Genomic DNA, 26,166 nt, shown 5'->3' with positions numbered 1-26,166 from the left:
TAGCTATTTGTCAGCCAGCATACCAATAGACTTCATCTGAAGCTGGCTGCACACTTAAAACTGCCAGAAAAATATTTATGTCAGTTCAGCCTCAAGACAAAAGATTTATGCTTCTGAGCACAGACACAAAGTGTGAGAGGGTGTCACTCACTTAGCTGCAGAACAGCTTCTCTCTATAATAAGGAAAGGGGGTGGAATTTTTTTTTTTTTATTATTTTATTTTATCTTGTTTGTTTCTGACAGGTTTATAATGGGACTATGGCTTGGGATGGTAACAATGGCTGCTCTTTTGTGTCGTGTGGGGGTCCGGTCTTCTGGCTGTCTCTTGTCTTCCTCTTCCATGTTAAATTATACTGAAGAAGGTCACATCTTATTAGGAATGATTGGCCCTGTAAATTCAGTTTCCACTAAGTCTGTCATTACCTTCACTGCTGAGCCGCCTCCTTATACCTGTGACTCGTGAGTACCGATAATACTTTTTCTTTCGTTTCCATTATGTGTGAGTGGACAAATGGCTGGCCCCCTACCGAAGGCTAGCCATTAGGGATGGACTGACATTTTGTTGCAAATGTACTGATATTGTACAATGAGCTTTTTTGGCTGAAGATTCTTTTTTGCCTTTATTTAAAGTGTATTTTTTCAGTAGCTTGGTTTACATTATTTGGTGTTCTTTGTATTTGTGTTTTTTTTTTCGTGTGGAGATCTAAAGGCTCATGTATCACTGTCTAAACATGTTCCAAATGCTGTTACTATGTGCAATCCTCAAAAAGTAATACAAAAAAACTTTGCTACCTGACCTTTCTGAGCCAAATCCTCCTTCATTTGTGTCTCACATGCTCTCCCTCCCAGACACTGCAGATCACAGTGGGAGGGTTTCAACAACAGAGGCAGTGATGTTGATCCAGAAAGCAGTGGGAAGGATGAGGAGTGGCCAGATGTTGACAAGCTACAATGTTGTGTTTTAGCAGTGACAATGTTTTATTAATTTTATTATTTTTCATCTGTTTTCAGACGGTCTGACCACCTCAATTTTTTCTAGATAATTCTATCACTTTTCTTACTCTCTATCTCATTTTATAATGTTTCACTTTTTATTCATTTAGTTTTAATCACTACACTCTTTTTCACACATACTTTTGAATAGAACACTTCGCACAGACCTGTCAGCCCTCTTCACACCTGCTGAGTGACTGCTGATTTTGCCTAAATACCACTCCCCATGCACCTGGGATCTTCATCCCCATGACTAAGCTCTGAGGGGCAGAGCGAAACACATTGGGTGCATGGCCTGGCTGGAGTCCAGGCTGAGGTTGCCACTCTTATATCGATCCTAGGGACTACATGGATGTGCGGCTATAGGGATCCTTTAGTTTTGTACAAGCCATAGCAGGAGCTGGGACAAGTGCCAGCACTCCTAGGGGTGGTTGCTTAAGAATCCACACACACCCTGCTTCAACAGAACCTGAGCGGCACACCAAGATGCATTGGGTCGCAGTGACAATGGTAATAGCCAGGCCCTCTGCAACATCTACATATCCCATTATAATGCAAGCAAGCCTGTGTAAGAGAGGCAACTATGTATGAATTCTGGAGCAGTGCAGCATTGTTGTCACACCATCACAGATTGCTGTATTAGGTGGTCAGTATCAACAGATACAGTATCTGTGAAACTACATAGGGGGACTGGAGCAGAACGTAAATTTGCTCACCGTGTTCAGATGCAAGCATGAGCCCCTTTAACTCCTTATCCTGCAACTCTTGGTTCTTGAACATGCACAGGGGAGGTAAGTTTCTTTGCCTACCTTCTCCAGCAGCTCAAAGAAACCACACCTGTTGAGGAAGAGGTAGCTGGGCAAGTGATTGGCAGCCATGTGAAAGGCCCTCAACTGTCAGAACCTGTGTGTCAGCAGCTATACCAGAGCCTAATATAACAGCTACTAAGGGGAGCCCCTCCCCAATTGTTACCAGTGTACTGTAGTTCCAGTGGGGTGGTAATTCTTCCTTGTGCCTTGGATCCTGCCAGTTGTTCATCTTTGTTACCAGAGCTGCCCTGGACTGTAATCTAAGGGATGCTTTTTATGAGGATAAGCACAAGTAAATGTGTTCTGAACCATTTAATTCAGGGGGTGGGCATTTAAGGAGCCACATGAAAAACTGGGACTGTTGTGTATTTCTGAACCTAATTCTGTTCAATATTAATTTTGGACCTGGAAAGGTCCATAACTACATAAACATAAAGAAAACAAACACCTGTCACTAAGAATAATAACTACAACTGCTCTCTTTCAGACAGGTGGTAAGGAGGTGGTATATATAGGTGGCTGAGCTAGGGTTTTACCTCCTCTGGCTGCCCACCCACACTGTAAATTAACAGCCGGATGGGGCTGTTTACACGTCACAGAAGCGATGCTTTGCAGCCATGGAATTTTTAACTAGGGGTGCAGAGTTTGACAAGTGGCAGCAGTGTTTTCATAGACAGGAGGGGGGACATTGCACTGCTAGAGCTGGCTGATGATGTAAGCGGGAACCGCTGCAGAAATTACGGGAGACCTGAGTTGTCAGATGTGAGGACTGTCACTGTGTATGTACAGCACACATGGAGGGGTTATGATAGAGGGGGGGAGAGGATTTGTGCTGGGGGGGTGGGGGATTTTAGGTCCCTTACCTCCCAAAGCACCCCCCAGCACAAATCCTCTTACCCCTCCAAATCAAAGAAATACCGCCTGCCACAGAGGACTTGTGTCCTCCCCCCACGGTGTCCCCCTGTGTCCTCCCCCCATGGCACCCCCTGTGTTCACTCCTCATGGTATCCCCCTGTGTCATCCCTCCCCAAGGCATCCCCCCTGTGTCATCCCTCTCCCCCACGGCTTCCATCTGTGTCCTCCCCTCATGGCGTGCCCCTGTGTCCTCCCCCCACAGCATCACTCTGTGTCAGTCACCACCCCACAGTGTCCCCCTGTGCCATCCCTCCCCCCCCACGGCGTCCCCCTGTGTCCCTCTGTGTCCTACTGTGTGTCCTGTGCCCCGTGATAAGCCCTGCTGTGTGCTCTGTGATGCACCATTCTGTGTTCAATAATGCGCCCTGCTTTGTACACCACAATAAGCCCTGCTGTGTGCTCTGTAATATGCTTTGCTGTGCCCCATAATGTGCACACCTCCCCCCATGTGCCCTGTTGTTTCCTTCAATGTGCACTCCTATGTGTCCCTTACTGTGTCCTACACTGTGCCCTATGATCTGCCCTGCTGTGTGTCCCATAAGATGACAATTCCCCCCCCCCATGTAATATGCCCTGCTGTGCCCCATAATTTGCCCTGTCCCCCCTTACCTGTAATGTGTTCTGCTGTCCCCATAATGTGCCCTCATGCCCCCTTATAATATGCATTGATGTGCCCCATAATGTGCCCTCCTGCCCCATGTAATGTTTCCTGCTGTGTCCTATAATGTGCCCTACTAGCCCCCTGTAATGTGCCCTGCTGCCCCCTCATGTAATGTGTCCTACTGTGCCCCATAAAGTGCCCTGCTTCCCCCACATATAATGTGCCCTGGTGTTTCCCATGATGTGACCTGCTTTGCCGCCCCCCTGTAATGTGCCCTGGCATGTCCCATAATTTGCCCTGTTCACCCTCCCCTGTAATGTGTTCTGCTGTGCCCCATAATGTGCTCTCATGCCCCTTGTAATATGCCTTGCTGTGTCCCATAATGTGACCCATGTAATGTTCCCCACTGTGCTCCATAATGTGCAATACTACCCCCCTGTAATGTGCTCTGCTGTGCCCCATAACGTGCTCTGCTGCCCCCTCATGTAATGTGTCCTATTGTGCCCCATAAAGTGCCCTGCTTCCCCCTCTCCCCCATATAATGTGCCCTGTCCTCAGGCTCTCTCCTTCCAGTTCTTACCTCTTACCTCTCTCCACATAGACATCTGTCAGCATGTCTTCCTGAGCCTTTCCGTTTCCTCAGTGAGGAAACTGGCAGGCTCAGAGAGGTATGCTAACCGCGCAGGCATTACGGGTGTGAGAGGGACAGCCAAAGGCCCAGACGTGGCCCTGGGGCGCAATTTGCCCAGGTCTGGTTTAATTGAATTAAAAATGTATATCTAAACTCTCTGTTGTTATAGAGTCTTATGGAGACTATGCTTTGCAGTGACATATTACCCTAACTGAGCCACAGAGACATCGATTTGAAGAGTCTATGTAACTCTGCAGTGTATGCATACTATTTGCCATTTTGACCCTGTTTTGCATTATTGGTTCTACTTTGCACCTGTTTAGTAAACTGCAAGTTATAGTTATTCCCTATCTTAGCATTTGGACCATTACACATCAACATTCTTTGATGGGAGACTAAGAGAAATCAAGGGAGGGTGCTTGTAAAAGGAAGTTGGTGTCTGATGGGAAGGAGCCATACCGGTACAGACATTGCAAATGGGGGGTGATGCTGCATCTATTGCATTCCTTATCAATGTCAGTGGAGGGCATTGCTGCTCCCACAGCTGCTAACTTGTCTCAGGCCCATTCTGCCTTAATCTGTCTCTGGAAAAGTGATTGTCACCGGCGCAAAAATAAGTTCTAAATAATACTATATTGACCTGCTGCAGTGCTGTATAAACCTTCTATGAGGTTTAGGTGAAAAAATTAAAAAGGTGTTGGTACTGCGCTGGTATAATAATGTGATATCAAAAAAAATTTTTTTTTAGAAAAAAATTTTTTTAGTTTACCCCAATTTTTTTTTTTCTATTTGACCCCTATAGTGATATAGTGCTAGATCCAGTACAGTGATGTACGTGATGGGTCACTATAGAAACAGCTCTTGTGAACATATGTACTAGCGTGATGCTATGTGCATATGCTGTGCCATCAAAAATAAATAAATGAATAAATAAATAAATAAATATGGCTACCCCAAATGATGTGCTTGTGAAACAATATTCCAAAGTGCTATAAGTGAGTCTATAAACTATTATGAATATACATGCACAAGTGTGCGAACATATAAATAATGAATAATATTATTAATATATAAAAATAATAATGAGGTGCGTTGGTGCCAAAAATTAGTTTTTCACAATTCATGTGCATTCATGCTGCAACACGTCCCCAATTATGGGTAAGCGCCAGTTCACAAATTCCAATCCAAACAGAAAGTGTTGCTGAGTTTAAATCCTGGTGCTATATTTCATGCATACAGGGTGCTGTCACTTCTTCCACCCGACAAAGATAAGTGCTACCACCACCAACTGCTGAAATGCAAACTCACCAGGCCCCAGCTGGTAATGTGCCTCAAAAACTTATTCCGTTAAAGTTGGTGAGTCCTCTCAGGATGTTCCTCAATGCCTCAAAGAAACCAAGGGGCTCATCATGGTGAAATACGTTTAAAAATATATTTATTTAAAATTCATAATAAAAAACTACTCACAAGAGAGGTGCTTTAAAACCAGCACCTGGTGTCTTTGGCAGTGTCAGTCTTTTAGACAGCCGCTGACCAGCTTATCGTATGGGTGCGTTCCTGGCTCCTGCTGTACCTGTGGTCTCACTGGTTAAAATTACACTCCCCCTTGCGCTGTCCACATAGCTTCTGCATAGCTTCTGTCTCTGAGCTATTTAACATTCACTATACCCTTAAAACCACCAAAACCCACAATGGAAAGGCAATACAGTACCAAACCTCTTCAAACTGAAAAAAAAGGTTCTTGTTTGTAGAAGGGAGCCAACAATTATACAGCACTTTACCAATTTAAAAGGGACAGTTTTTGGACAGAAGATGGTGGATAGAAGATTTTGATTGGGTGATGAAACCAATATGCCTAGTTTAGGGCCATGTAAACAAGGGGATTACATGCAAATTCAGATAGTGTCTTTTGTGGGAACTGAGCTCAGAAATCCATTGTTTCCAGACAACCATGCTATACATTGCATCTCAGTGTTATTGGCAATGAGTAGTTTTTGTTGCATTGTACCTATTTCATTTCCCTGACACATTTAATTTTCTGCAGGTTCAAGAGAGACCAGTACAAGTCCATTCTTGCTTTGCTTTTTGCAACAAAGGAGATTAATCAAAATAATTTCCTGCCGAATATTACCCTGGGATTCTACATGTATGATTCCTGTTTCTCTGAGGCAACTTCTCTTAAGTCAACACTGCAAGTTGTGACAGGAGGTGGGAATCCTGTACCTAACTACAAGTGTGGCCTCCTACGTAGGGTGCCTGCTATCATTGGGGATCCCTTATCTAGCTCTATTGTGTCCATGTCAAGGGTGCTTGGACTGTGGAGGATACCACAGGTGAGCTTGTTTTCTCTGTCTAATGCATTAGACAATACAAAAGAAAGTAATGAACATAACACAAACACTTACCTAAAAGATACAATGTTACAAATAAATTGATTGCTACACCTAGACACATGGATGAAACAGATAAAAGATGGTTGAAGATTTCCTTTCAATCTCTACTATAATTTTTCAGTATATACATTGTTCCACAAAGACCTTTTGTGTCTGTGCCTTCAACGTTGCTTCATGGTGGTGCTGGCTGGTTAATGGTAGGGTCTGCATTAGGGTTGCCACCTCATCCCTTTAAACCCGAACACATATGAATTCCACAGGTTCTGAGGCTAATTTATTGCAGGTAAGGCACCAAGTGAGTTTAATTACCACCTTAATCAGCCACAGAACCTGTGTAATTAGTATGTGTTCGGGTTTAAAGGGATGATGTGGCAACCCTAGTCTGCATTCATCGGTACCATCTGAATCTTAAAGTGGTGCAATGGTTTTGCACAGAGCAGCCTCGACTATCCTCCTCTGGGGTCCCTTGTCAGTGGTCTTGTCTCCTCCCTTTCTCAGAGTGCCATGGGTTCACCCGTGTGGGCTTGAGCCATGCTGTATGTGTTTATCGACACACACACATGGTGTGGCTCAGCCCCCGCTCTCTGCTCATGGGGTTTGATTGAAAGCAGCAGGAGTCAATGGCTCAGACTGCTGCCAAGCCTCCTGTGAGAGAGGGGCTGCTGAACGTGTGCACCGCACTGGATCATGATAGGGCTCACATAATTATCTGGGGGGGGGGGGGTCTGGGGGGAGCTGGCATTGAAAGATTGTTACCTTAATGCAGAGAACCTTTGCAACCACTTTAATTAAGGATAAAGAATAAAAAAGGTGAAGTATGGGATTTAATTAATTTTTTTAATCATACTTACCTATGTGGAAGCAGCATCAGAGAACCGAGTGATCAAGCACTGCCGATCGCCCGTGTCATGGACCTTGAGATATTAAAATGTTTCTACTTGACATCTGTTACACAGGAGAGGGACATTCAATGCAAGGACATCGGTTATTGAAATGCTAAGTGGAACCAGCTAGAGAAATACCTTTTATTGTGTTCTGCAGGTTAAGAGCGGGTGTCGGAGACGCTCCGTCTGGCTAAAAACTATGGATTGAAGGTTAATTGAATCTAGATGTATGTGTTTATTGTTCTAAAGGTCAGAAGCCTCCTGTCAGCTGTATTGAATTAGCATTCTATTGTCTAAAGCAATGTAACCTCTCAGAGGTAGTAATTAAGTAGACCGGGTTATTGTGTATATTGATTACCCCCTGGGGCTTCTGTCTCAATACACAAGTCTTTCTATCCAAGCTATTGGACCAATCCCTGTTGACAATTTCAAGTCCTCATTTGCATGGTCAAGGGGGACCTGAGTGAAGACTGCATATACTTTACAATTGACCAATAGGAAAGCGGTTGTTGGGAGTGGGATGTTCCAAATTCTGTATAAAAGTGTGCTGTGTAATTGAAAATAGAGGGTCCTGTTGGAACTTACATACAGCCTGCCTGGTGTTTGTTCTTAATGGGTCCGAATGGCACATAGCTGTAATTCGGATCCCGGAACCTTGGATGACTGGACCATCAGACGTTGCAATCTGCAAGCTGACTCACTGGTAGCAGAGGAGTGTCGGGAGAGCAGGACCTGGGCGAGGAAGGATCTCGTCACATTGGTTGGCAGCGGTGGGATTTGCTCTCCAGTTACTGGGACAACTCCAAACCACCACCATGAATGACCAGCTATGCAGCCTGGAGGAGAACCATGCTAAAAGACTTGCTTGAGAGCCGTGGAGGGACCGGTGGGAAGAACAAGGCCACCCTGATCATTGCGCCAGCCGAGATGGATCAGAGGGATGGTGATGCAGGACCCCGGTCAGTTGAAGACTTGTTCCAGCAGCGAGTTCAACAGCGGTTGGCATTATATGGTGCGAACCCATCAGAGACCGCCATACAGAATACCATTAGAGACCTCCAGTGGCAGGATGAGAGAGAACGAGAGCGACAACAGAGAGAACGAGAGCGGCAACAGGAGCTGAGAATTGCAGAAATACGGCGATCGGTAACAACGCCTAAAGAAGCAGCACCAAATGAAAGAAGAGGAGAGGTACAGATATCAGTAACCATGGAAGAGGAATTCAGAAGGAGGTTGCGAGAGAAGCAGATACAGCGCAGAGGACCAGTATCAGAGGAGGTCCTGCTTGGATGGTCTGATTCGATCCGCTGCGAACTCTGGAAAGAAGCGTTAGCCCGCGAGCAGCGACACCAGGGAAAAGCTCTCCCCTCCATCCATGTAAGGTACTGGTCACAGTATGAAGTACGGATGCTGTTATTGGGGGAACAACCAAAGCAGGAGTGGACAGCAGAGTTAAGCAGGCTGATCCGGGAAGAGATGCGGTTGGACGAGAGCTACAGAGCCCTCCGGTGGTATGTAGTCCAAGAGTGCCCGTGGTCAGCGGATGACAGCCCCACGGAAGGCTTTGACTATGATGGCCTGGGATTGTTGTATTGGAGGATGTCCAGGGATCCCAACTTTGGGAGCGATCGGGAGTGGCGTTGGGAGGAAATAATGGAGCACAGAGAGCGAAGACTGAATGTTCCGGAAGTGCACTGGTTACAGGAAGATTTGGAATTCCTGGCCGCTCAGGAATGGGAACTGGAAATCGCCTACAAACAGCTGCTAGACTCCGCTCAGCAGCAGGGTGAGGTTCCCTTTACCTGGGACTATGAGGAAATATCAGCTGACAGTGATGAAATCCTGGCTGATGAATCAGCAGTGGAAAATCGGGAGCTTGCCATTCCCAAAGCTGAAGTGCTGACCGCAGGGCCGAGCTCTGCTAACCTCTGCTCAGTACCCATAGCATCTTCTGGGTTCCATGGACAGGAGATGGTGAACCTCTATCCCCAGACACCAGTTGTAGAGACAGGGGATTTGATAGACTTTTCTGCTGAGGAAGAACAACCTGGGGAGCCTCCAACAGAAGAGCTGGTATCAGGGCCAAACTTCACTGTGCTCTGCCCAGCACCAAGGACAGTATTTGTGGAGTTACAAGGAACTTCCCCAGCTGAAGCGCTGGTCACCGGACAGAGGGATCAAGACCTCTGCCCCACCCCTGTGGCAGTTCCGGAGGCTCAGGGTGAGAAGATGGCGATCACTCCCCAGCCACAGATTACAGAGTGTATGGACTGTTCAGAGGATGTTATGGATTATGCACCCCCAGCAGAAGTGCTGGCAACAGGGCAGAATGCTAGCCATCTCTGCCCAGCACTGGGACCAACTGTGGAGTTCCAGGGAGCCGGGGCGGTTGGCCCCCCTCCCCAGCAACAAGCTGAGGTGGTAAAGCTCGTACTCCCAGCTGAATCACTGGCAGCAGGACAGGATGCTACTGGCGGCTGCACCCCACTACAGCTTGAGCGGATATCGGTGGATGGGACTGTGGTCTCCACTCACAGCAACCCAGCGGAAGAGCTGGCAACAGAGCAGAGTGCCCCAGGCCTCTGCTCTCAACTAACAGGAGAGGGGGTTCCTGTGGTAGTGGATGGGACTGCGATCTCCACGGACACAACCCCAGAACATGGTGCGGCACTGAGACAGGAGGATGTCGGCTTTGCTTTGCAAGCACCGGGGGATTTTTACCTAGCATCAGTGGATGGGACTGCAGTCTCCACTGGTATACCCCAGGAATGGTGGCCAGTTGGCCCAGATTCCCAACGGCATGATGAACTGAGCCCAGCCACCCTGTCTTCTCTCCAGCGGCTGAAAGGACTCCAGGGAGAAGGGCCAGTCCAGGCCTCTCCCCAGCGGCAGGCGTGTTCTCTGAGAGAGGCAGAGATTGGCTGGGTGAGTAATGCTCTGTTTGGGACAAGTTATCTGGGGTACTGGGTGGGTACCGGAATTGGGGTCTCTCCCAGTGTTAGTCTCCTGCCAAAGGGGGAGATGTGTGACAGACCTAGCCGGGACAGGGGCTTTTGGAGAGGACTGAATGTGAGCCTCTTGCCGTCCGATTATGGGCCAGGACCTCAAAACAGGAAGGCAGATGGGTCATCCCAGCAGACAGTCCTGGAACTTTAAGACTATTTTTCCAACATCCTCGAGTTGACCCGTTTGGGTCCCACTGCGGCTGTTGGACTGTTTCCCAGGGGAAGTAATGTCATGGACCTTGAGATATTAAAATGTTTCTACTTGACATCTGTTACACAGGAGAGGGACATTCAATGCAAGGACATCGGTTATTGAAATGCTAAGTGGAACCAGCTAGAGAAATACCTTTTATTGTGTTCTGCAGGTTAAGAGCGGGTGTCGGAGACGCTCCGTCTGGCTAAAAACTATGGATTGAAGGTTAATTGAATCTAGATGTATGTGTTTATTGTTCTAAAGGTCAGAAGCCTCCTGTCAGCTGTATTGAATTAGCATTCTATTGTCTAAAGCAATGTAACCTCTCAGAGGTAGTAATTAAGTAGACCGGGTTATTGTGTATATTGATTACCCCCTGGGGCTTCTGTCTCAATACACAAGTCTTTCTATCCAAGCTATTGGACCAATCCCTGTTGACAATTTCAAGTCCTCATTTGCATGGTCAAGGGGGACCTGAGTGAAGACTGCATATACTTTACAATTGACCAATAGGAAAGCGGTTGTTGGGAGTGGGATGTTCCAAATTCTGTATAAAAGTGTGCTGTGTAATTGAAAATAGAGGGTCCTGTTGGAACTTACATACAGCCTGCCTGGTGTTTGTTCTTAATGGGTCCGAATGGCACATAGCTGTAATTCGGATCCCGGAACCTTGGATGACTGGACCATCAGACGTTGCAATCTGCAAGCTGACTCACTGGTAGCAGAGGAGTGTCGGGAGAGCAGGACCTGGGCGAGGAAGGATCTCGTCACAGCCCGGTTCTCACAGCTCCCTGAAAAGAGAGTTGGTGACTGTTAGTCACCAGCTCTCTGTTCTGCCCCCCTGCGCTCACTGGATTTCTGGGCTGTGGATGGGGCAGGAGCTGTTGGCTCAGCCTCTCTGAGCCAGGTGCTGGTATAGGCATCTGGGCTGATCCCGACCATATGGTCACAATTTTTCCTGAGCCTAGACTGGCTCAGTGACGTCAGCCGACAGTGGGCTTCAGCCCGCTATCTACTGAAAACCAGGCACAGGAGTGCAAAACCATCTGCACTCCTGTGATCCACAGAAGTACAGCCAAACAAGCTTTGGTTGTACTTCTCCTTTAAGTTATCAAGTTTAGATTATACAGGGGCAGATTTACTGTAGGCACAACATTAGGCTAAATATAATACATTCATTCCACCATGCTAGACACAAATCACCAAAGAAAATTTATGAGGAGTGCTATCAACCCTGGTATTTTTCTGCAGGTGAGCTATGCTGCGACTCTTCCAAATCTGAGCAACAAACAAGAGTTTCCATCTTTCTTGAGGACAACAGTCAGTGTAAACAGTCAACCACAGGCCCTCATTGACTTGTGTCATACATTTGGGTGGACTTGGATAGGTATACTTATTTCTTCAACAGACTATGGTACACAAGGTGGGGTCTCCCTTAAAAAAGAGGCTGCTAAGAATGAGGTTTGTATCGCCTTTTATGAAACCATTGCCTTGGATTCCAGCACAAAAAGGATGCCAAAAATTATAGAGAATGTTCGAAAGTCAACAGCCTCAGCAGTATTTCTATTTGTCTCTCCTCCAGAGGCCAATGCTATATTTATCGAGGTTCTTCTTCAAAACGTTACTGGAAAAGTGTGGGTTGGCATCGAAGCCTGGTTCACATCCCCTGTATTTTTGCAGACTGATTTTTGGAACATACTAAACAATACTATCGGGATAGCAAAAAGCAGAAAGATTCTACCACAATTTTCAGACTTTCTCCAAAACCTTAATCCATCTGTTTATCCTAGAATGTTGTCTATCCAACAGTTCTGGGAGAGGACTTTTAACTGTAAATGGCCCCTGTATAACAGCAGTTTATCTAATGCAGGCTCCAGCACAGGAGCTTGTACTGGTTTTGAGAAGATAGTAACTGATGACATCACAGAACTCAATGACCCAACCTCCCAGGTTGTGTACATGGCCCACAGTGCCCTCTATGTGGTTGCACATGCTCTCCAAACATTGCTATCCTGTAAGCCTGGAGAAGGTCCTTTCAGTGGAAAATCTTGTGCTGACAAGCAAGCTATCCAGCCTTGGCAGGTAAGAGACCAAACCTGAAGCCCAGACCTTAACTGTAAATGTAGTTAGATTGTGAATTGTTTATGGTAAGCTTGGATAAGTGACTGGAGAGTGATTTATGTAAGTATAGTAATGCACACACGGTCAGAATTTCCGACAAAAAATGTTCGATGTGAGCTGTTGTCGGAAAATCCGACCGTATGTATGCTCCATCGGACATTTGCTGTCGGAATTTCCGACAGCAAATGTTTGAGAGCTGGTTCTCAATTTTTCCGACAACAAAAGTTCTTGTCAGAAATTTGGATCGTCTGTAGCCAATTCCGATGCACAAAAATCCTACGCATGCTCTGAATCATTGAACTTCATTTTTCTTGGCTCGTCGTAGTGTTGTACGTGACCGCATTCTTGACGTTTGGAATTTCCGACAACATTTGTGTTACCGTGCAAGACAAGTTTGAGTGAACAATATGTCGTAAAAAAATCCATGGTTTTGATGTCAGAATGTCCGATCGTGTGTACGCGGCATTAGAGTATTCTTTTCTATGACTCTGTCCTGTAGAAATGTAGTCAGAGCAGAAATTGTGTACCAACTGAGTTGTCAAACTGCGGACTACTTTCCCAAAACAAACAGCCAGACTGTAAGTTCCTGGGATGATGTGGACTAATGCCACGTACACACGACCGTTTTTAATGTCATGGAAAAACAACGTTTTTCTCAACGTGATTCTTGTCAAGCCTGCCTTGCATACACACGATCGTGAAAAAAAAATGCTCGAGCAAAGCGGGGTGACGTACAACACGTACGACGGCACTATAAAGGGGAAGTTCCATTCGGATGGTGCCACCATTCGGGCTTCTTTTGCTGATTTTGTGTTAGTAAAAGTTTGGTGAGAGACGATTCGCTCTTTTCAGTCTTCGTGCTTTTCAGTCTGTTACAGCGTGACGAATGTGTTATATCCATTACAAACGCTAGTTTCACCAGAATGAGTGCTCCCGTCTCATAACTTGCTTCTGAGGATGCACGTTTTTTTCCTGTCGTTAAAGCCTACACACAACCGTTTTTCACGACGTGAAAAACTACGAGAAAAATTAGAACAAAATTTTTAATGCCCATTTTTCACGTCAAGAAAAATGCTCTGAGAAAAAGGAAGAGGTGCTCACTGACTCATATGCAGCATTTGTATTGGCCATATCCCTCAATCGTTAGACAAAAAGAGAGTGTCTCCCCCTGGGTGGGATTTTAGAGGCCAAACAAAGTATCAAGGTAAAAAATAGGTCTTTTATTGGGAATTAGTACATATACTGGCACTTGAAGATAATGCACGCAGCAAGCACCCAAGGTGCATGTAAAAACAACAAATATACAAGTACAAAACAATAGCAATAAAACAGTACGTGTGCCACAAATAAATGGCAAATAGACAGAAAACTCTCCTAGTAGATGATGTGTGTATGCCCGAAGCGTTTCTGGTTGTAGACTGTCATCAGGGGTCACGAGTGAAGAGTAGTACAAATCGTAGTTCTATTTACACGAACCAAGTAATATTCTGGATCTGGACCACTACTGGTTATGGGATTATATGGGAATAGGGTTGCGTCTGAGCGCTCCTCAAGCCCAGAGGGATGGGAAGTGAATGGGCCCAGGGTCTTCCGGTGCGGTAACAACAGGGTCACATCCTGCCCAAATCTGAATCCCGATTATATACCTGAATCCCCGTTGGAGTCTTAATAGACCCACTGGCTCTGTACTTTTTGTAAAAATTGTAGAGATGGCGTTTCCCCAAGTGTGTAGGTGCCTGAACACTTGGGGAAACGCCATCTCTTTCCCCATATAATCCCATAACCAGAAGTGGTCCAGATCCAGAAAATTACGTGGTTCGTGTAAATAGAACTACGATTTGTACTACTCTTCACTCGTGGCCCCTGATGACAGTCTACAACCAGAAACGCGTCGGGCATACACATATCATCTACTAGGAGAGTTTTCTGTCTATTTGCCATTTATTTGTGGCACACGTACTGTTTTATTGCTATTGTATGGACTTGTACATTTGCTGTTTTTACATGCACCATGGGTGCTTGCTGCGTGCATTATCTTCAAGTGAAAGTATATGTACTAATTCTCAATAAAAGACCTATTTTTTACCTTGATACTTTGTTTGGCCTCTAAAATCCCACCCAGGGGGAGACACTCTCTTTTTGTCAGAAAAATGCTCTGGAGCCTACACCATTCGTTTTTAATGACCAATTAAATTTGCGTCATGAAAAACAGTTGTGTGTACGCGGCATAAGAGTTATTTACTGTAAAACATAACGAGAAATGAAAATAATATATATTTTTTCTTTACCCTGCTAGCTTTTGCATTACATGAAGAAAGTTCATTTTGTTAACACTGCAGGAGAGGAGGTGTCATTTGATGCTAAAGGAGATATCCACGGGTACTTTGACATCTTGAACTGGAAACTGATTGGAAACAAAGCTCAATATATACAAGTTGGAACCTACAATGAGTACGTTAGCAGCGGCCCAAAACTTTTCATTAACACCACTGCCATCCGGTGGCCAGGTGGACTAAGAAAGGTAAATATTTTTTATTGTGAGAGCATCCCATAATTTAGAACATAATATTACATTAAATGACAAAACACTACAGTCCCATTAAGAATCTCTGATCTTCAATGTGGAATTTCAATCTCTCAATCAACATTGACTATTTTTAAAACAAATGTTTTCTGCATCTGAGCCCAGAAACCAAAAACACCCCCTGGTTCGGTTTGCAGCAGAACATGCGAACAGGCAAAAAATGTGTGCGAACACAATTAAAGTCTATGGGACACAAACATGAAAAATCTAAAGTGCTAATTTTAAAGGCTTATATGCAAGTTATTGCCATAAAAAGTGTATGGGGGCCCAGGTAGTGCCCCAGGGGACAGGTATCAATGCAAAAATATTGATACACTTCCTGCACTGACTGAAAATAGAGTATACACTGAATATATAGTCTATGCTAAATGTAGAGTATATATATATATATATATATATATATATATATACTGCTCAAAAAAATTAAAGGAACACTTTGAAAACATATCAGATCTCAACGGGCAAAAATCTCATGCTGGATATCTATACTGATATGGACTGGGTAATGTGTTAGGAATCAAAGGATGGCAAATCCTTTGATGGAAATGAAAACCAATCACAGGAGTGCAAAACGATCTGCACAGAGAGGCTGAATTCAAAGATACCCCGAAAATCAAAGTGAAAAAATTATGCAGCAAGCTAGTCCATTTTGCTGAAATTTCATTGCAACAACAAGTGAGAAGGAATTGGAGAAACCAGGAAGGAACCAAAAAGTGGTAAGAATCTTGAAACTTGTGCATGGATAAACAATAAACAAGATGATGGAAATTAATTATAAATGCATATCTAGGTGGTATAGAACTCTTAATACTCTAGGGAAGTACCAAATAGGACAAACAACGGAGTGTTGGCGGAGGTGTGGACAGGTGGGAACTTTGGCCCACATATGGTGGGGATGCCCCAAGATAGCGATCTATTGGAAGGAAGTACTAAGCTATATCAAAGAGCTCACCAAGACAGACCTGCCTGAGGAACCTTGAACATGTCTATTTCATGGAGTAGATATTTCCGATAAAGGAATATAAAAACTCAATGATAATACACATGATTAATGCCGCAAAAAGTCTGATACCGAAAAATTGGAAAGAAGTAGAAAGTCCAAAGATAGGCGAATGGTTTGATAAAATAGAAGAGATACGGAACAAGGAATAACTCAGACATTGCTACGAAGACACAAGACAGAGGTTCTCAAAGATGAGAAGAGTGAAAAAAGTTTAAGTGAACAAAGAAATAAGGTGAAATTAAGAGTATGTGGTGAGGTGGAAGGGGGTTTAATGGGGAGGGTAAAATAGAGAGATGGGGGGTGTAGAATGGAGGGGGGTTGGGGGGAGGTGGAGTAGAAATAGTTAGGGGTAAATATGGTAAAGTATATTTTTATTTGCCAATCCGGAAGTGAGCACAGAGCACACTAGAGGATGTCGGGCCCTCAGGGCACCCCATGAAGTCTGTTTCTGATTGTTTGGTCAGAGACATTCACACCAGTGGCCTGCTGGAGGTCATTTTGTAGGGCCCTGGCAGTGCTCATCCTGTTCCTCCTTGCACAAAGGAGCAGATACCGGTCCTGCTGATGGGTAAATGACCTTCTATGGCTCTGTCCAGCTCTCCTAGAGTAACTGCCTGTCTCCTGGAATCTCCTCCATGCTCTTGAGACTGTGCTGGGAGACACGGCAAACCTTCTGGCAAAGACACGTATTGATGTACCATCCTGGAGGAGTTGGACTGCCTGTGCAACCTTTATAGGGTCCAAGTATCGCCTTGTGCTACCAGTAGTGACACTGACCCTAGCCAAATGCAAAACTAGTGAAAAACAGTCAGAAAAGATGAGTAGGGAAAAAAATGGCAGACACCTCCACCTGAAAAAAACATTTCTGTTTTGAAGGTCATCTCATTGTTGCCCATCTAGTGCAACAATTTCCAGCAAAGCAGCTGAAACTGATTAACAACCCCCTCTGTATTCACCCCCCTCCCCCCTCTGCTACTTAACTGACCAGATCAATATCCCAGGAGTTCCGATTCAAAAGTGTTCCTTTAATTTTTTTGAGCAGTGTATATATATATATTTTTTTTTCTTTCTTCTTTTGGTCTAATGAGAACCTCCAAGGCCAAAGATAACTGACATCCTTCAGTATGTGATGGGTTGTGAGGCATAATGGGGCCAAAGATGGTGAAAGTCATTGGGTGCTAGGCACTTCTTGGATGTAAAAGATGTTTTATTTATTTTGACAGTCCTTATATATTTTGGGGGGAAGAGGGTTAGGGCCAGGAAACACCCTTAGATAGTTATAAACTCAATTGGCAGACTCTGAGACTTCAATAGGAGAACACCAATACAGGGAAAGGCCCTACAAGGCGCCACTTCTGCACGTGCAGGAATCCTGTCTCCTATGGTCCTTTAACATTTCCTAACTCAAACGTATCAGTTCTTTAAGCTTCACTACAACTGCTCCGTGTAGTTCTTCAATACTGAGCTCCTACAGTGCCCTGTAGGAAAGTGGTTAAATAACCCAATTTTCCATATTGTGATGAAAGTCCATAAAACGTTTTACTATATCACCAATGTAAAAAAATCTAGCCCTAAAGTAATGTGTCCAAATGTGTGTTTAAACAGTTATGTAAATCCACACCGTCATGCAAGTGTATCCCGCAACCTTCACTTCAATGTGTTCACCTTGTGGCATAGACCTAAGAACGTACATTGTTAGGTCTAATGCGATTTTACCCTCTTAGGATATGACTATGGTGGTCTCTCTCTTACTAGATGTCCTTAAGGGATAATAGCTTCCTCTGTGGTGATACTTGGTTGGTGTCTCTTTAAGAGGCTGTCTCCTCTGCTCCCAGTAAACTCAAAAGAACACAGGGTGGTCTCTCATTGTGTAGTACATCACAAGTTTATTTTTATTTTATTTTAAAAAAAAATTGTGGTTGGACTGGATTGACTTGTGTCTTTTTTCAACCTGACTAACTATGTAAGTTGCAAATTTATAAAAAGAATTGCACTTACAGAAAAACTAAGTAAATGTGCCTTTAAAACTCAATGTGCATGCTCATTCCAACACTCAGTGGCTTCTGCCTCACCCAGCTCCTTCCACGTGTTATGTCACTGCCCTATTTATTCAATTAATTATTTAAAATATCACAATATATTTTTTTCAGTGGTTTAGAGGTAGTGTGGAAGTTCTCACGATTGTTGCCAAATTAAAGCGGTATTAAACTCAAAACCAAAAATTTTTTATTTTGCAGCTTTCTAATCATTAAATGCGGTGGCTGTATCAGTTTTCTTTTCTTTTCCTTTTTTCCCCTCTGTTTTCCCCTGGTGATCTAGCCAATAACACAGCTCCTGCATTAGTGAGACACAACTCAGGATGAATGAGGCCCCGTACACACGAGTTTCTCGTCAGAATTCAGCCAGAAACTCAATCGGAGCCGTATTCTGCCGAGAAACCCGGTCATGTGTACACTTTTGGCCGAGGAAACCGTCAAGGATTTTGTCGGGCCAAATAGAGAACATGTTCTCTATTTCCTCGTTAGTCAATGAGGAAACTTGGCTCGCCGAGATCCTCGGCAGCTTCACAAGGAACTCGATGAGCAAAACGATGTGTTTTGCTCGTCGAGTTTCTCAGACGTGTGTACGGAGCCTGAGAATAGGAGGCACAACAGATAGCAGCATTGTCAGTCTGGAGGTGGGGGTAGTGTTAAATGTATTAGCAGATTTAGATACACACACAAACGGAAGCCAAACTCCAGCTCACACTTTATAATATTTTTGAGATAAAGGTTTTGCATGAATACATAAAAGCTGATCAATATAATCACGCGTGCCAGTGTTACTTGATTTTTCATATTTATTTATCTGATTCATTCTGCTGGAGAGCTTGTGCTTTTGAAAAACAACAGAACTGCTGGCTGGATCACCAGATGAAAATAGAAGAAAGAACGCCTAGAAAGGAAACACATGCAGCCATTACATCTGATGCCTCGTACACATGTGCGGGATTTCTGACGGGAAAAGTTCCCGTCGGAAATCCCGAGGGGAAAGCCGAGAACCTGCTCGGGCAGTCTTTCCCCCTACACATGGATGGTTTTCCCGACAGGAATCCTGGCCGTGTGTATGCTCCATCGCAGTTTTTTCCATAGGAAAACTGGCAAAAAACGCTGGGCAAAAGTCCACTGGTTTTCCGCTTCGGAAAAAAAGAGAGCTGATTCTCTTTTTTTGTCCGGTGTTTTTTGGGCGAGGAGTATACCCACGACCGGGATTCCCGCCAAAAGCTCTCCTCACAGTTTTCCTGTTAGGAAAACCGGTCGTGTGTACGAGGCATAAGAATTGGTAAGCTGCAATATAAAAAATGTTTGCTATTTTCAGATAGTCCACTAGCAAATAAACAATATGTTCACTGGATGTTCTTGTCTGTGACTTGAATGAAAAGAGAATTGAAATTCTAGTACTTTAGTAGCACTGAAGATCAAAGCATTGTCACTGCCTCAAAACTAGAAATTAACAGATCACCAGGCATTTTTTTCTCAGAGTATAGGTGCAGGAACTCCCCCTTTCTGAGTCGCCCCATTTTTCCTCCCCTACCCACCTCCAAAGGACCGTTACTTGGCTCCACCCCCTGCCCACCTTCCAGTAGGGCCCTTTATAGAGAATACAGAACCAAGTATAATTTTTTGGTGCCAAGTAATTTTTATGGAATTAGTTAATAATAACAAGAAAAGCAGTAAAATAGATCCCTTGCAGCCAGCAACACCAATAGAACCTCCAGCAACAATGGATCTTCCTACAACAATAATGCCAAATATCCCCCAGGCAAAAATAGACCCCCAGTAACAATAGACTCCCCAGCAACTAGCGACCCCCTGGCAACAACAACAGATATCCCCACAGCCAGCATCAAGAGACCCTCCAGCAGCCAGCAACTATAGACCCCTCCCTCAACAGTGCATCCCTTCCAGCGACAACTAACCCCCCCCCCTAGCAACATAAGACCCACCCCCACCAGTAACAGACTTCCTCAGCAACAACTGACCCTCCCATGCTGAAATAGACCCCCCCCAGGCTACAATAGATCCCCCAGCAGCCAGCATCAGCAGACAATTCAGCACACCCCAGCACCCCTTGCACACATTCAGTCCTGGAGGTGCCGGAACTGCGTTCCCCCCCGTTCCTGCAGAAAAAAAGCCCTGCAGATCACTATTGTAAAAGATGATTTGTTGCTGCAAAGTTTGGATAGATAATTTTTTTCCCCTCCTGAATCTTATCCAAACCTCAGAAGGTATTACATAGATTTTATTGTACGATCACCTTTGGCCTTCTGTCATTGAGCTGCTGCTACCCATTTCATTTTATTCTCTGGTGTTGAGTCTTTTATGTAACCCCAAAGGTGCCACGTTCTGTGTGCAGTGATGACTGTCCACCTGGCTACAGGAAGGCACCACAGAGAGGACAACCTGTTTGCTGCTTTGACTGCGTGCCATGTCCAGAAGGTATGATTTCCAATGAGACAAGTAAGTTACAGAGATGAAAATGTATGTCAATTCAGCTGAGCTAAAACGAATTACATATATGTAAACTGTCTTATCTGCCAAAAGATTTGTAGTTCTGTCCAGCTACTTTTGTGATTTCCAAATTATTTGTTAGAGTTAATGCATATTGAAACCCAAAAATAAAAATGTTGTAAAAAATAATATATATATATATATATATATATATATATATATATATATATATATATATACACACACACATGTATATACAGTACAGTGCCTTAAAAAAGTATTCATACCCCTTGAAATTTTCCACATTCATATCATGTTACAACGTTAAACCAAGAATATAAATGTATTTTATTGGGATTTTATGTAATAGACCAACACAAAGTGGCACATACTTGTGAGGTGAAAGGAAAAGGATAAATGTTTTTTTTTTTTTTTTCTTACAAATAAATATCTGAAAAGTGTGGCGTGCATTTGTATTCAGCCCCCTTTACTCTGATACCCTCTGATAAATCTAGTGGAACCGATTGCCTTCAGAAGTCACCTGATTAGTAAATAGAGCCCACCTGTGTGCCATTTATTCTCAGTATAAATACAATTGTTTTGTGAAGCACTCAGAGGTGAGCAAACAGCATCATGAAGGCTAAGGAACACAGCAGACAGGTCAGGGATAAAGTTGTGTAGACGTTTAAAGCATGGTTAGGTTATAAAAAAAATATCCCAAGCTTAGAACATCTCACAGAGCACTGTTCAATCCATCATCCCAAATGCTAACCTACCAAGATATGAACGACCACCTAAACTGACAGGCCGGGCAAGTAGAGCATTAATCAGAGAAGCAGCCAAGAGGTCCATGGTAACTCTGGAGGAGCTGAAGAGATCCACAGCTTAGGTGGGAGAATCTGTCAACAGGACAACTATTAGTTATGCACTCCACAAATCTGGCCTTTATGGAAAAGTGGCAAGAAAGCCATTGTTGAAAGAAAGCCATACAATTTGCAGCTTGTGAGAAGCCATATGGGGGACACAGCAAACACGTGAAAGAACATGCTCTGGTCAGATAAGCTGAAAATGTTACTTTTTGGCCTAAAAGCAAAACGCTATTTGTGGAAAAAAACGAACACTGCACATCACCTTAAATACACCATCCTCACTGTGAAACATGGTGGTGGTCGCATCATGTTGTGGGGATGCTTTTCTTCAGCAGGGACAGGGAAGCTGGTCAGAGTTGATCGGAAGATGGATTGAGCTACAATGAAATGATTTAGATCAAAACATATTCATGTGTTAGAAGAATGGCCCAGTCAAAGTCCAGAAATAAATCCAATGGAGAATCTGTGGCAAGACCTGAAAATTGCTGTTCACAGATGTTCTCCATCCAATCTGACAGAGCTTGAGCTATTTCGCAAAGAAGAATGGGCAAAAACGTCCCTCTCAAGATGTGTAAACCTGGTAGAGACATCCCCAAAAAGACTTAAAGCTGTAATTTCAGCGAAAGGTGGTTCTACAAAGTATTGGCTCAAGGGGGTTGAATAATACTCCCCTAGGTGGATGCTGCATCTGTCCCCCTGTCCCCTCTAGACTGATAATTGAGCAATTAAAGACTGCTAATCGCTCGGTTCACGGTCTTCAGTGAGCAGAGAACTAGTGACTGTCAATCAGAGGCTAAGCCAGCTGTCGATCAGACATCTGGGCGGATCCCAAAAAATAAACTCAGGATCCCTCCAGGGCCTGGACCGGCTCAGTGACATCAACTGACAGTAGACTTTAGCCCGCTGTCATCTGAATACAGGTCACAGGACTGTTGAACTAGGGCACTCCTATGACCCATAGGAGAAATAGGACCAAAAGAGCTTTGGCCCTACATTTCCTTTAAAGTCAAAATTAAGGTTTTTCTATTACATAAATGATTACTTGTAAAGGGATGGAGAACCTGATTAGGTAATTACTCTAAACGTGAAAAAAAAAAAAATTGTTATGTCTGTTTTTGTGACTTGCAACAGCTTGTAAAATATAGATTTAACCTGTGAGTCAGGTGACCCATGTGATTCCACAATCTCAGTAAGTGGGATGTTAGGGGAAAGATTGGAGAGTATGCAAAGAAGGGGACCCCGAGGAGAGAACCAGATAGAGTTTGTGAGAAAAATAAAAGGGAAGGTATAAGCATGGAGAGGAAAAGGGGGAAAGTGGGGCAAAAGAAGAAAGAGGAAAACACAGTTTCTCTGAAGCACCCCCTGTGATCTTCTTTCCCTCCACAGAGCTGCCAGGGTTGGAAAAACAGTGGATTCCATGTACACATTAATGGTGTATTGGTGTATCCAGCCAGGGCCAGCGCTCCCGCTAGGCGAACTAGGCAGCTGCCTAGCGTGCACTGCCCTCTGACTTCCCCATTAGCCTGGCCAGGGAACACCAGGGGCCTTACACTGGGGCGCTGACTGACTACAGAGAAAGCAGCAGCCGTGGAAGACATCTATCTCTACTGCTGCATAAGAGGTCAGCAGCAGCTCAGCCTGTGAGGAGGGCACGGCGGAGGAGGCGGGTTCAGCTGGGGAGGCGGAGGAAGCAGGCATGAAGTCAGAGGAGGTGACGGGCACAGCTGGGGAGACAGAGGAAGTGGGGCTTTAAACGTAGCTCTGCTCTCCGATCCTGTGACCTGTGCAGCCCTAGGCAAGACAAACAATGACACCCTGGCCGCACTACCCCCCCAGGCCGGGGGTGCCGGGAGTGTCAGTCTTGCCTAGGGTGTGAATCACAATCTAACAAGACAATATATCTATAAATATCTGTGACAGCTGCACTCATGGTATATCCACATACAGTATGTAATATATAAACCATAAAAGTAAGTATTGTGTTGCGCTATCATTAGAAAGTGCATAGGAGGAGGGGCAGCAATAATATTGTTCTATTAATAATAATTAAATCAAATATATATCTCTATGTTTCATGATTTTCTTGATATACAGTATATATAGTATTAGACTATTTTTTAATTGATTAATGTATCTTATCATGAACGGTTGCCGGTATATTTTTATTCTTAACCTTTTGTTTTATGAGTATTTACATACACTATTTGTTATTAAATAGTTGTATTCCTGCTTTGGACATGGGACTTCAGTAATATGGCCGTCCCTTCATCACTAGTGAGCTTGGCGCTCTGGCGGATGGGCTTCGGCAACATGGCCGCAGTCCTTTTTCCCTATGGGGGTTACTGATTGGCCTCTAGTGCCTGTACCACGGCAACATGGCCCATGTTTCTTTTGGTCAATGCACGCCATTCTGCTGGATTTTTGTATTTAAATGAATTGGTTGCCAAAGGATTACAACTTTTATCAGTTTGAATGCCTAAAGTCTCTGACCACATTGGGGAAAGTTCCCCTCACTTGTAGTGTCCCAGGGGATTCAGCAGGACAGGAAGTGAGGAAAATGTCTTTGGTGGAAAATAAGACAAAAATAAAAGCACTTGGAATTTGGAACAGAAAGGCATGGCATGGACTGCAGGTCTATTTCTTCCTTGACAATATTTTACTTTTACAGTGGAACCTTGGATTACGAGCATAATCCGTTCCAGGAGAAGTCTTGTAAACCAAAGTACTTGCATATCAAAGCAAGTTTCCCCATAGAAGGCTTGGAAACACTCCGGAATTGAGTATTTCCGAATGGCTCCGGCGCCCCCACACCTCTGGCCAAATGCGGTAATGCACACCACAGAGGCAAGTTTTGCAAGACAACATTCGCAAACCAAGTCAGGATTAAAAAAAAATTGCTTGTATTGCGAAACGCTCGTTAACCGCGTTACTCGCAATCTGAGGTTCCACTGTATAAACTCACCATCCACTGAAATATTTTAAATAAGAATTTGTTAACATATTGGTTCTATGAATGAGGTGCTCGGTAGACAACTTGGTTGAAATGATCATTGGTTTTAATTACTTTACAGATTCGGTTAACTGTCAAGCATGTCCAGGAGACGAGTGGCCAAACAGCAGAAGAAACAAATGTGTTGCTAAAGTCATTGAATTCCTCTCTTATGAGGAACCACTTGGTCTAGTGATGACTTTATTCTCTGTCTTGTTCTTTGTCATCACTGTGATGGTGCTGTGCATATTTCTTATTTTTCGGAACACAGCCATGGTAAAAGCCAACAATAGGAACCTCGGCTATCTTCTCCTTTTGTCCCTAAAGTTTTGCTTTCTTTGCTCACTGATGTTCATTGGCTACCCCACCAGACTGAATTGTACTGTCAGACAATCTCTTTTTGGAATCACATTCTCATTTTGTGTTTCTTGTATCCTGGCAAAAACGATCATAGTTGTCATCGCCTTTAAAGCCACCAAACCGGGGAGCAATCTGAGGGTGTGGGTCGGTTTCAAGACAGCCATCTTTGTTGTTACTATCTCCACCTCCTTCCAGATGGTCATTATTTTGGTATGGATGGCAAAATTTCCACCTTTCCTGGAACATAATCACCAAGTCTTGGTTGGTACCATCCTTGTAGAATGTAATGAGGGTTCAGTAGTTATGTTTTACTGCACAATAGGGTATTTGGGTGTCTTGGCTGCCATAAGTTTTGTGGTTGCTTTCCTAGCCAGGAACTTACCAGACAGCTTTAATGAAGCGAAATACATTACTTTCAGCATGTTCACCTTCCTGAGTGTTTGGTCAACTTTTATTCCAGCTTATCTTAGCACAAAGGGTAAATATATTGTTGCAGTTGAGATTTTTGCCATTTTGTTGTCAAGTCTTGGACTTTTGTGTTGTATATTTGCTCCAAAATGTTATATAATGCTTTTAAAACCTATGATGAATACAAGAGGGTATTTAATGTCTAAAAACAATTAAAATTTGAACATGCTTTGACACTAGAACTGATCATCTTTTTATTTCATATTTTGTAGCATGTCCAGTTTCTATAGTTTCTTTAAAATGTTATACTTCTGTATGAAAGATAAAAACTATCAATTTTATTCTTAGTAAACCAAATATATTTCCTTACTTGTGTCAGGTAAATGACAATAGGGATGTGCCCATCTTTTATATTCATATCTACATGAAACATGTTGGATTTTTATACAATTTACACTGGTTATACTATTAAAAGTAAATTGGAGATGATTGTTTTGTCAGTTGACAAGCTTCACATAAAGAATGACATTACATAAGCATACAGGGAATGCTGATAAAGGAGTTGATTTACTAAAACTGGAAAATGCAAAACCTGGTGAAGCTTTTCATGGTAGCCAGCTTCTAACTTCAGCTTGTTTGATTAACCTTTGACCAAAAAAAAATGGAAGCTGATTGGATTCTGTGCAGAGCTGCACCATATCTTATGCTCTCCAGTTTTAGTAAATCAACCCCGTAGTGCAGTGGTCTCCAAACTGTGGCCCAGGGACCACATGCGACCCTATGCTTGCCTTTATCTTGCCCTTGGGGAACTACTGACACCAGCAATAGGACTTAAAGCGGGGGTTCACCCTAAAAAAAAATTCTAATAATTACATTCAGCATACTAAGCATACTAAGGACATTTACTGTATGCACGTC

The 26,166-nt window shown here is 43.8% G+C and overlaps 1 protein-coding gene across 1 annotated transcript; it reads left to right on the top strand.

The window, feature by feature from the left end:
- Positions 1 to 25,521, top strand: LOC120914586 (extracellular calcium-sensing receptor-like). The gene is made up of 6 exons (XM_040325266.1): positions 1 to 459; positions 5,994 to 6,282; positions 11,676 to 12,506; positions 14,842 to 15,066; positions 20,508 to 20,631; positions 24,563 to 25,521. The coding sequence occupies exons 1-6, from the start codon at positions 251 to 253 to the stop codon at positions 25,462 to 25,464; spliced, it is 2,580 nt and encodes an 859-aa protein (XP_040181200.1). The 5' UTR covers positions 1 to 250; the 3' UTR covers positions 25,465 to 25,521.
- Positions 25,522 to 26,166: the final 645 nt, after the last annotated feature.

Source organism: Rana temporaria, chromosome 9 (genome assembly GCF_905171775.1).
Source record: "Rana temporaria chromosome 9, aRanTem1.1, whole genome shotgun sequence".
NCBI classification, from domain to species: Eukaryota; Metazoa; Chordata; class Amphibia; order Anura; family Ranidae; genus Rana; species Rana temporaria.
Note: the sequence above shows the minus strand (reverse complement) of the source record. Positions and strands in the feature narration are given on the sequence as shown.